General features: G+C 48.0%; 1 protein-coding gene across 1 annotated transcript in view; it reads left to right on the forward strand.

The window, feature by feature from the left end:
• The first annotated feature begins 345 nt into the window (after window positions 1–345).
• Window positions 346–12,727, forward strand: part of LOC119389891 (polyamine-transporting ATPase 13A3) — a 145,187-nt gene continuing 132,805 nt past the window's right edge. The window contains exon 1 of the mRNA XM_037657310.2: window positions 346–1,129. Within this exon, the coding sequence (XP_037513238.1) occupies window positions 1,012–1,129 (118 nt within the window). The 5' untranslated portion in view covers window positions 346–1,011. The remainder of the gene's footprint in view (window positions 1,130–12,727) is intronic.

Raw genomic sequence — 12,727 nt, forward strand, 5'->3', positions numbered from 1 at the left:
CATTGCTGCTAACATTACCGGGTCAAAACATCAGGAAGGAGAAACGTGACTTGCATACCTGCTTGTTCTCGTTGAAAAGGTTTAAAGCTGTTGAATTCAACAGTTTCAAACACAGTCAGAGCGCTCTCAAGCGACCAGTCGAAGATGCTATGAGATATCTGCGCATTCATGCTTGCAAAAGCGTACCTCAGATGCCGGAAAGCAAAACCGAAACTCCCTTCTCGTATAACGTTCGAAGCGCCATCTGGGTCGCGCGCGCGCCGATCCTCGCTACGACGGCCAGCGACGGCGGCGACGGAGCCAGGAGCAAACAAGTTTGTTCTCCGCGCCTGTGCTTGGTGGTGGTCTGCTTCGAGTACGGTGTGGTCGAGCGAGCGATATCCTATCTGCCCCCGCACAGCAGCCGTGTGGGCCGACCGTATTCGCTGATATCGAATCTCCATCGGCGCTTTGGATCGAGACTCGCCTCCGGTGTACCGGCCGCGGCTTCCCGATCCTCATCTTCCCCGGAGACGAGGTCCAGACGTTGCGGCCGAGCTCGTAGCTAAGCCTATCCCCGAAGCCCGTCGCTGTGATCGCGGTAACCCACGCCTCCTTGTCGGCGCGCGCGGCCGCTAACAACGAGCCGCTCGATTCTACCTTTCTAACGGGAGTCGTACCCACGTTCGAGAGCCGCCATGGAGCGTATGGACCAGCCTGAATCATCCTGACACGACTACTTCGAGCATAGGTCACTTAGAGAAACTACGATGTTGCCCAGATGAGACCCGGCGTTTGACTGTCTTGGGACAGGGCGTCCGCGGAACGGTGTTTTAGGGAGAGCTAGGAAAGAACGAAACAGCTGGTTTGTTTGTAAGCGTCGTGTGTGTGGTGTTTGTTGTGCGCGCCGGTGTAGTTCGTCTTGCTTAAACCGAACGGCGGACCTACGTAGTAACTACCTTTTTTCCTCGAGAAGAGAGCACGTGTGTGGGCCTAAAAAGCCGTGCTTTTGTGAACAGCGCCTCCCGAAGCATGACACAACGGGATCATCGATTTTTGTACGGTCGCCGGCGGCGACAGAGTTCGGGCATACAACTCGGACCTTGCAGCGGTAGTGAGACTCCCGAAGGCGAAGGGCTGCTGAACCACGGTAAGTTCGCTTCACCTCGTTACACTCTTTTTATTTCCGTGCGTGTGCCCATATTTCTTTTTTATTATCTTTCGTCACGCTGTATTAAATGACACCGCGCGCACAATGCTGCGCGGGCGCATTCATTCGAGCGAATTATTATCGGCACCGGCACTTCGCGTTGTCAGCGCGTGCGCGCGCGCGGCGCACATTTGTTTGTGCCTACTTTTTTTATTTTTCCACCCGCGAAACACGTTCACGTGCGTCGAGGAAACTTTTAAAGCACTGCGTAGGGTCTCTGGAGTGTTTTTCTGTAGCTGGTTGTATACTCGCGCATTTACCGGTGGATGGGAAGGGGTGGTTTTTCCTGAAAGCGCACGCGCTGCTGTTTTTACTTATTCTGTTTTTTTCTTTCTCTAAGATCGGCTTACCGTGTCCCCAAGTGTGGCGTCTCCCGTTTTACTCGTCGTTTTATTTATATATTTCTCGCCTGATTCGAACGTTCGATTTATTAGCTCAGTTTTTCGACTACGGCAGCACGCCCACCGCTGCACACACCTTCGACAACTGTGGATTTTTTTTTTTTTTTTTGGGTGGGAGAAATAGCGCTGCATTGGGCGTTTTTTTAGGGCTGCTTGTCGTATCGCGTTTCACGCGGACGGGATTTCGTGCGTGCGCACTTGAGTATCGTGTTAACGTCCATTGTGCGCTTCTTTCGGCTGCCAGCGAGGAACAATGTCACCGCGTTTTGCACGCGGTTCTTACCAGCTGCCGTCCGAGGTCTCTGCTTTCAGACAAGGTTTAAACGATACTAGGATGCAAAAAGAAAGAAGGAAACAAACGCGATGCCTGGTAATCCTGTAGCTGAGGAAACGTAACGGAAAAGAGTAGGTGCGTTTCAAAAATTTTAGATCACTTGCGTGTAGAAATAGGCGCCAGCATTGGCTGGGTTAGCTAGTCGGTTGAGGCGCAATATACACCGCGCTGAGCAGACGAAACCTGAAAGAACGCTTGGTCTTCGCCTTTCTAGATTCAGAGATTGCGCTTCGTTACAAGGATTTCAATTGAAGAAAATACGCGCCGACTACTAGTCGTCCCTTGTGTACTTTTCTGCTGCGGACTATGTAGCAGCAGCAGGTTGGTTGATTGTGGGCGCCAACGCGATGAGGTTCGATTGCGCAAACAGCTGTCGGCGCCGTGTGCTGGCACCATTTCTCTATTATAATTTTTTTTAGTCGCCTCCCTCTCACTTTTTTTTTCTCTCTCGCTCTCAGCATCCGTTGGCTGCGCAGATGTACCACGTGGTTACGCCGTTTTTCTTTATACTCGCATTTTGCACCGCGTCACCGATTGGCTGGGCACGGCGATGTTTTTTTGCGCTCTTCCTGCGACGTAGTGCGAATCATTTCCTGCGTGATTGAGCGGGATTGCGAACGCTCGCCGCCAATTTAACCGCGGGAGTTTTGAAAAAAGAAAGAAAAAAGTGTCGGGTATTCGCCTGTCTCCCCGTTGTGGGTGCATCTGCGATATGCTGCAGCCGTGGAGAAGTTCACTTTTCGCATAGCGTTTTGATTTTTTACGATTGACAGAACCGACTCTGGGCGCTCGTGCTGTTGTAAATTTGCGTTTGTGGGCTAAGCTTGTATTGCCTCACAAATCGCAAAGCATTAGGTCAGGCATGACACACGCCAACTATTGATTGCCCTCCTTTTGCCAACAGGGCAAGGACTCCTAAATTTCTATGACGCGTTTCTTTTTCCGGCGAAAATTGCATGACTGGCGATCTACGTACGGTTTCAGCACCTGTGCCCTGTATGAGCACCTGCGCGCGTAGGCGGGGGCGACTGCACTTTCTGTGCTGCAACCGGATGATGGAATCAATAATGATGTGTGCGCTGGTATTGACGTTTCTGGACTGCCGAACGGCCCTACTCGGCAACGAGCGTTGTTGAACGGCGTTCACTGGGCAACACCGAGGTACCTGAAGTAATGAAAACGCTGCACAACTCGTCTCTGATGATCGTCTGTTAGTAACGGTGTGCCAATTAATCAGAAGAGATAGCTAGTGCGTAAGCTGTATCAAATGTGCATTGAGGTGAACTGAAGGTAATCGAGGTGAATCACAAGTGAAATAAAGCTAATTAAAGGAAACCAAATCAGAATTAACAGAGTTGAAACGTTGAAATGAATGAAAGGCGAATAAAATTTGAATTAACACATCAGCGACCAAGTGTCGGCGTCCAGTGGTGATGTCTGAGTGACCGAAAGAGGTAATGGGAAGCAACAATGCAAATCGACTGAGGACGTCAAAATAGTTCGTTGAGTGTTTCATGAGAGCGTAGGATCTCACGAAACATCATGCTCTCATCAGCATTAGGTGGAGAGACTGTTAATTTTAGCTATTGTGGAAGGGCAGTTTACTGATGCAGGTGAAGTCATATATCTGTCTGATTATGGTCAGTTTAAAACATGTATGCTTACGCGGTTCAGATGTATATCGCGATTCTGTCATACCTAGAATATAAGGAAGGAAACTGAGATTCCAGCCGTTAACGTTGTGGGCGTATACAGTCAACGAAGCGGCCCGCCGGGCGCACTCGCAACTGCTCGGCCTGTCTGCAGCTGGAAATGCGATACCTGTACCCTTTCTCTCTCTCCCTCCTCCACTCTCCGAGTACGTCACATGTGGGAGCATCATCACGCTTCCGGTGTCACCGATGCAGTCCAGATTGCCCGTCCCCGGGGAACGGATAAAAGAAGCCGCTGGCGCGCGTGCATTTCTTTATGCGATAAGCCGCAACGTAGCGTTTTTCTCTTCTGTGACGTCGCGGATGTTTTTTTCCTATACGCGCGGTCGACAGTCGGCATCGTAGGGCTCGCTCAGTGGCATCACCGTCTGCCTGCTTGCATACGGCGCGAGGTATGATAAAGATGAACGGAAAAACCTCATTAAAAGGACTCTAAAGAGCGAAACAATTTTTCTCATATTAGTAAAGTACTCTTTTTCACGATACCAAAAAACACCACGCCTGCTGCGAGAAGACGCTTAGTAAGCGAGAAAACGCGCAAAAACAAAATGTGGGTGGCGACGCCACCTCGAAGTTTCCGCACCATTCGCCGTGACGTCACATGTTTTGACGGCGCCTACCAAGGACTACGTAGTTCCTAATCGGTGAAGTACATTTTCCTTCGAGGGGCCCATAGACTTAACGTACCAAGTTTGGGGTAATTTTGTTGAGCCAATGGCGTCAAAATACGATAAATACACTTTGAAATCCATCACGTCACGCGGGGAGATATCGGAGCGAGATTTAAAGGTGAAACTTTCAACTTGATTTTTCTTATTTTTTATTAATAAACCTATGATGGGCGAAATTATCGACATTAGAGTTCTTAGAAGACAATTTATCGATCTAAACCGATTCATTTTTTCTCTTTAGTGTCCCTTTAAGGAGAAAACCTTGCACGTCTAGTACGAACGTGACACTCAGTGCATGCAAAGCTGGTGCGTTGTACAAATGGTCACATGACCACCCGCGCGCGCCTCTCTGCAGCATGTGTCAGCGCGGCACATACAAGAAAAGAACCACGACACTTACGTGCCCGCCACGGTTGTCTGCTGGTTATGGTGCTCGACTGTTGACTCGAAGGTCGCGGGATCGAATCCCGGCGGCGGCGGCCGCATTTTCGAGGGAGACGAGAACGCTGGAGGCTTGTGTACTTGGATTTAGGTACAGGTTAAAGAATACCTGCGGTAGTCTAAAATTTCCGGAGCCCTGCACTACGGTGTCCCTCATCATCATATCGCGCCTTTGCGACGTTAAACCCCAATAGTAACAAATAATAAAGATCCATGGCTCGCGCGCTGCTCGTTCACGTCGTATTATAACGTGCCCGGTAAAATAGCCACACCGGATGGTGTTCGCCTTCGAGTGATCTTTTAGGCGAATGCGTAAGGGATCCTGCGAGTTTTTGACTTATCGATGGAAGAGAAGAGACTGGGCGAGTTGGTCCCTCACTATTACCATTGTGCGCCAAAGATACGCTTCACAAGGAGTAAACAACTTTTTTGAGAGTGCGGTTTCGGCGCGAACTTTAAAATAACGAAGAAAAAAAAAACACGTTGGTTGGTTCGTGGGGTTTAACGTCTCTCATAGGCCGTGAGAGGCGTTTTAGTGAAAGGCTCCGGGTAATTTCGATCACCTGGATTTCTTTAACGTACACTGATATCGCATTGTACACGGACCTCTAGCATGTTGCCTCCATCAGGGGCGTAGGCAGAAATTTTTTTCGGGGGGTGCACCTCCTTGAACTGTAGTGGGGACGAGCAGGCAGATGTGGTCGAGTGTCATTTTCTGCTCTGTATGCTATGGCAAAAAAAAAAGTTCGGGGGGGGGGGGGGGGGGGGCACGGGCCCGGTGTGCCCTAACGTGGCTACGCCCCTGGCCTCCATCGAAATGCGACCGCCGCGGCGGGGGTCGAACTATAATGAACTCGAATGTACTCTAGAATTCGAATATACTCTATAGAACTAGAATATATATATATTCTAGTTCACTATAGATCGAACCCAGGTCTGTAACTAAGGGTGGGCTGAGGATGTTCTGACACTCCCCGAAATGTTTTCATGCATTAGCTTTTCGGGTGACACTAAAATACTTGCACGCCTTTGCAGCGACCACCAGTTGCCAAGTGTTAGCCGTTCTGCACACAAACATCCCCCGAAAAAAAAAAAAAATTCCCGGGTACGGCCCTGATCGAACCCTCGCCTTTCAAGTCAGCAGCTGAGCGCCTTAGCTACCGAGCCACCGCGGCGGCTTAACACTAAAGTGAAACAATGAATCGGTTTAGATTGATAAATTGTACTCTGAGAACTCTAACGGCGTTAATTTCACCTTCATACGCGTATTAATATAGGGGAAAAAATCAAGGTCACACTTTAATTTTTAAATATCGCGCCCAAATCGCCGCACGTGACGTCACGGATTTCGAAGGGTATTTGTCGTATTTTGGCGCCATTGGCTGAAGGAAACTTCCTAAAACTTGGCATGTTAAGTCTATGGCCCCCTCAGAGGGCAATGTGCTTAATTTTTACTGATGAGGAACTACGTAGGACCTAGTAGATGCCGTTAAAATGTATGACGTCACGAATTTTGGCGCGGGAATTGGAAGGCGTGGCGTCGACGCCCGTATTTTCGTATTGCGCGTTTTCTCGCTTACCAAGCGTCCTCTCATGGCAAGCATGGTGATTTTGCAATTGTGAAAGAGTAATTTACTAATATAAAAAAAATCGTTCTTCTCTTTAGGGAACTTCTACGTTTTTACAATTTTATTCTTCGTTGTTTTTCAATAACCACCTCGCCTCACTGAGAAATCGTTGAAAAATATGTGCTTTTGTCGATATGTCGATAGGCTGAACTATTATTATTATTATTATTATTATTATTATTATTATTATTATTATTATTATTATTATTATTATTATTATTATTATTATTATTATTCAGGTGTCCGGGAACCGTTTGTCGGACCGCGGAAACGCTGTGGAGTGTATCTGGCCAGTTGCGCTCGAGAAGCGAAACTTTTGGCGGCTCGGTTTCGTGCGAAGATTGCGTCGTCGATACGCAAGCGACGGTATGAGTCACTACAGACGTGGCAGCCTGGTGTTTGCGTACATATGCACTTATCCGTACATCTGTACGGTCGCCTTGAGTCATTCCCTCGCTCACCGGAAGGCCGCTTTACTTTTATTTTCATTTTTTTTACACTAATCATTACTATGGTATACCTACCTAGCTACACAGGGCTTCGCGAGTTGTCGCCCGTGTCTCGCCCGGGTTTTTTTTTTTTTTTTTTCGGTCTGGCTCACGAAACTTATCTTTTACTGGAAAGTTCGGCAAGTTTCAGGGACTATACGACCGAAAAGTATGCATTTCTCTTCTGAAAAGTTTACGAAAAGGATCCCTGAGACGAGAACTATGCAATCGTTGAATAATGACAGTTGTAACGTACGGGGTTTGGAACTTGGAGGATAGCAAGAATGCGCGAGAGAAAGTGAAGGACCACGCAGCGCGCAGTCAAGCGGCAAAAGTGGTAGACGTAACATTAAAGAGCTCAGAAGACAGCAGAATGGGTCAGGCAATTAACAAACGACAGTATATAGCCAATTGTTCTAGTTGACATCGAGAGAAAGAAATGGACCCGGGCCGGCCACGTAATGCGTAGGACAGAGAAACCGGTGGGCACAGTAAGAGGAGCGGAATGGTTGTCAAGAAGGAATGGCAAACGCAGTCGACCAAGGCGGAGAGTTAGATGGAGTGTGGCGAAATCAAGAAGTTCGCGGGGATGAAATTGAATCTGCCCGCGCGTGATAGGGTAAATTGGAGATCGTTTTGAAGAAAGGCCTTCTTTCTGCGGTGGACATGAAAATAGGCTGAGAAAAATGACGCTGATGATGAACGAACGCTATGGGTGCGTTGCTGCGGCGTGCTCCAGCTACCCCGGAGCACGCGCAAATAGCCACGAAAATAGCCACTCCGCCTCGCTGAAGCCCCGAAGAACAAAGAATCCGGGTTTATTGTTTCTCCGCCCAATATATACATTTGGAGGGCGCCACTGTACGGTCACTATAGTGGCACATGTGTAGCGCCCTCTACTGCCCCCCCCCCTTTTTTTTTCAGGTAACGGATACGCATATAGGTATACTCATAGGAAGGCACGGAATCCGAAACGTCCTTCTAAAGTTTTAAAACCTTTTCATTTTTTCGCCGACGATCCTTGTGTTACGGTTTTCATTTTTAATTTTTTTTCGTCGGCGCTCTCTGTGTTTCCATTTTTCATTAAAACTTCAATTGTTTCTGTTAGTCAGCACCCCGATGGGGGCGAAATAATCGAGGCCCCTGTACCTATAGATTTAGGTGCTCGTTAAAGGACACCAGATGGTCGAAATTTCAGGAGCCCTCCACTATATACGGCGTGCCTCGTAATCATATCGTGTTTTGGGGACGTATAAAAACCCCAACGATTATTAATAATTATTATTAGTTAGTCAGCGCCCGTGCCTAGTCTTCCCTTTCTGTGACTGAAGTACGCGCTGTTTTTGCTCTGTCATGTTGATCAACAAACTAGACTCGAGACGTTACTGAGAAGGACGCTGTAAAGAAAACACTGGATCAATTTATACTGTGTTTGCCTTTTCGCGGTACTATGGTTTACTATAGACCTTTTCACAGGAGAGAGAAAAAACGCCGCCATCCCGGGCTGCGCGCGGGAGTACAAAGGCTGACGTCACAGCCTCGGCAGTGCGTGTTTTGGTAGTCACGCCTTTTTAGCGCAGCCCAGAGAGGATTATGGACAGGGGAACCCTGCGTGCGCAGGGTTCCCCTTCAGGGGGGTGGCGAGGGTTCGTCGCAGTGCCCCCCATCCCAATTATGTCAATGTATGGCGCTGACATTGCACCCCCCCCCCCGAGTCGCAGCGCCCCCCCTCCCTATTATGTCAATGTGGGGGGCCGACTTTGCGCCCCCCCCACCGCGTATTAGGTGAATATACGGGGCGTCCCCCCCCCCCCCCCCGTGCGCGCGCCTATGATTATGGCGGCGCCCACCCGTACAAAAATGTATGTAGACAGTCTATAGACTCTAAAAATGGGTTTAGACTGTCTATAGACTGTCGAAATCTATTTTTGTAATGGGAGGGAGCCGTCTGTGACAAGTTCTGTAATACAGTAGGGATAATGAAGGGCCGCCAAAGTTGTTTGAGTGGACGCGGGTGAGATGGATTATGCTGCGATGTTTTTCAACGTTTTATGTTTGTTTGCTGCGCTGGTTGTCGATGACGTCGCACAGTACGTTCACACCTGTCTCCGCGCAACAGGTGTGCCGTGTCCGCGTGCTGCCTGGCGGTGACGCAGTACGCGAAATGTCCCGGATTTGTGCTGTTTTTTCCGCACTCCGTTATTCGTGTATGTATCCTCGTGGCACCGCTGTGCGTGCTTGATGGCTCGTGTACGTATGCCGTATTCACTCGAATATACGACGCGTTTTATTACTATTTTTTCTAAGAGTGCCTAAAAATTTTCCTAACGCACATGCTTTCACGAGATGAAGTCAGTTTACGAAATAAAGTCTGTTGGAAGTCTGCGTGTATGTTTTTGTTTTTGTCGTGTCTTTTTATGCAGAGATTTTAAAAAAAAAAGTTTTAAATAAAAATGAATCCCCGCTTATGGCCTTGAAGCCGACTACCTTGAATTATCCTGAAGCCGTGCCGTGAAGGCAACTTGCGGAGCAAGGTTCGCGTCTAACCCGCAACCCGGCTTTAGCTCCCAACTTTCCGTATATTTCGGGCGGGTTATGCGTGGGAAAACACGGTATAACCATCTTGCGCTCGGGCGGCGCCGCGCTTTTCCTTTTTACGTTGCCGTGTGCTTCGTTATGAGCACGCTACGTTTTTACACTCCGCGGCTTCGTTATGAGCTGCCTTCATACGGTTTTGTCTGAAAGAAAACGGGTCCCCAGATCCATTGCCCTTCTTTACGTATTGTGATATGTACTTGTGCCATGTTTTATAGAAAGCCTCGTGGTTCAGTTTGATCAGGTCACAAGGCAGCGCGTTTAACAGTGAGAGCTGCTGTGACGTGCCGTGCTGAACGCCATGCAGTTATTACACGAGCGCATGTGTGGATCATTATTAGCGCAGCGCTTTGCAAAAAAAAAAGAAAAAAAAAAGAAAAATTAAACGCTACGCATTGTGACGTTCGCAAGTAGCTGCGCAGGGCAGTGCAGTGGGGCCGTGAGAGTGTAGCGCTTATGGTAGGTAACAAACTTTATTTAGAGTCCAGCGAGGAATCACTGGCCCTTATGAAAACAAAAATTTAAAAGTGAGCAAGCACGAAAGGAACCTTTTCCAGCTGGCTGAATTGATCGGTAATGACGACGCGTTCAAACCTAACGACCTGTTCTGCTCACACGAGTACGTAACGAATGAGACGCAATTTACTTTGATCAGGTGCGAATTCTGGCCTATTTCTTACTTATTTGATGAGATGTTTACAAAGAAATACTTCGTATGTAACGCTCTCTCCCACGTCATACTGTTCGTGAGGACATGGCTGTGTCCTAAAAGGTTAGTAAACGTTTGGCTATCTGGTAACACGTTTGGGCCTTGCCAGATGGCCACACACGACGTCCAAATTCAAGGGGTACTGACGCGAAAATTTTTAGTAGTTTTCTTTCTTGTTTTCCCCGTCAAATGAAAGACCAAGTCTTGAAGAGCCTACTGGTAAGCGTGAGTGCACTCTGAAAATTAGTTACATGTTTTTAAAAGCTATAGTTTCGGATCCTACTGTGCCCTGACGTCACGACACGGTATGAGCTTCTCGTCACGAGTTCGCGCAAGATATCGTGACGTTTGCACGCCCGCTCCGCTGCGCAGCCCCGTTGGTGACGCACAAGCGGCCGCATTTCGTATGTTTTGGTGCCTTACGTCATCACAACCAGCCATACTGACGCGTGAAGTCACCAGAATTAGCACTGTAGTCTAACGTCACGCCGGTGTCGATGTCAGTAGGTGCACCACGCGAAAATTGACTTTAATATCGAAATAAAATATCAGCATTTACTGAGCTTCACATACTGAGAGCGGTCTCCGTATGCAGTAGATTTGTGTGAAGGCTTCGAAAATTGGTCTCAGTACCATTTCAAGATTTATCTCTTCCTAGCGTCTCGTATGGATCTCTGAGCTCGGTATGTCGCAAATCTTGCGACAACGGGCGCCAGACATCACTGTGCAAATATGTTTGCGCTGAGCCGACTAGCGAAAACGCTCGTGTATTTTATCTCGGCATGCGAACAGCGATACTATGTAAGCGTAGTCCGTATTATAAGACCTCCCCGGCCACTACCACCATTTTATTTTTCTTTATTGCTGCTGCTGTTGTTTAGCGGAAACGTGACGGGTGGCGACGTGCCCAAAACCTTGGCACGACGCGCTCTAATTAATCGCTACGTATAGCAGGTCTGTCGTTGACTCTGTTTTGCGTAATAGCGTGACGAAATAGCGCCGCTGCCGTCGTCGGAGGGGAAGTGAACCGCGACGCGGGCTTCACCGCCGTGCTCGTCTGTGTGCGGTGAAGCCACATTTCCGGGCGCGTTTCCGCAAGTGTGCGCGCGCGTGGAGCGGTAGCTCCAACGTTGCGCTTCGCTGGCTGCCGGCGCCCGCTGTCACTGTATACGTCGCTACTACGATTCAGCGGCTTCACCCGGAGCCCATTGCCCATTGCGTAATTTGCTTCGTCTGTCTTTCCGCTGTTTCTTACGTTAAGGGCAAATGCTAAATCCGGTTAAAACTGCCGTGTACTGTTTCCTGTTTTATGTGCTTGAATTGTTGGTTGTTCCTTACATAAAAGAGAAGGTCTTAGCAACTCTTTTACATTAAAGAAAAATAACTGTTTTGCTTACAGAGGCACCAATGTTAGATGGTTACACGCCTATTTACGCAAAGGAGCCACTTATCGAGTTTTCGGTACCCTGCCGTTTATAGCGTGTATACATTTTAGTTACGAGCGTAGCGGTCATGTACGCATATTTGCCTCCCCCTCGCTTCCTCCCTGCCCCATTTCTCTTCTCTGTGCCTTTCTTTTTATTATTTACTTATATTAAAAAACGCGGGAATGTAGGCTACGTTAGAGCCGGCTATCCCATCATCATGATAGCAGTATTGAAGAAACACACGAAAACTAGAAAAAAAAACTAGAACGAATAAAAGAACAATAGAAAAATAATCAGAAGCACTATGTACATGTACGTTATGTGAAGTATAAATAGGGCTCCGTGTTTTCGGTTTTATCCGAAAAAATCCGATAAACATTCGCTGGTAAAATTTTTGACAATTCGGATTTATCCGATAAACTCCGATTTCAAGGGCGAATATGACCTGGTTCCGTTCTTTATCGAAAGTTCAAGTTCTATGTGCTCATTGATACATCTCCTGGTTTGACCGATTTAAAGTTTATCGCACGTAGCTGTATCAGGCGATGTCGCTGTATTGTGCTCGGACTCAGCTTCCTACATGCAGAAGCTTCACAAGGACTTTCAACTCTCCAACCCCGAATTCAAGGCGCTTCACTTCAAAGATCCGTGCCACCTGCTCACCAACGCTCTGGAGGATGGAATCAGGACGAGCTCGTTTAACGTATAGTTCACGATTTTGTTGTGAACGTTCCTGCCCTGTTGAAGTCGTCGCGGGAGCTGCGCCGTAAGTTTGGTCTTGTGTGCTTGGCAGTGGGCACGTCCATCAAGTCGCTGAAAACCGCATGCCCGTCGAGGTGGCCAGCGCTTTCTCGCTGCGCGCTGCGTCTTCTGGCGCTTCCAGTTTCTATAGCGCTAACGTTGAAAGGGCGTTTTCAAAGCTGAGAGTCGTGAATCTAAAGGAGCGCGCTTCGATCACTAACAGCAACCTCGCAAAGTATGCTTGCGTGTTTTACAATAAAATAACCTTTAAATACAGGTGTTTTGTGTTCAAGTATTTCGCTTGTGCATATATGTTTTTGTGCATTCAAGCCTTCTAGGAAAGAAAAATGTGCTTCGTGTGTTTTGATGTTTTAGTATTCAGATATGAATT

The sequence above is a fragment of the Rhipicephalus sanguineus genome, chromosome 4 (assembly GCF_013339695.2).
Source record: "Rhipicephalus sanguineus isolate Rsan-2018 chromosome 4, BIME_Rsan_1.4, whole genome shotgun sequence".
Lineage (NCBI taxonomy): Eukaryota > Metazoa > Arthropoda > Arachnida > Ixodida > Ixodidae > Rhipicephalus > Rhipicephalus sanguineus.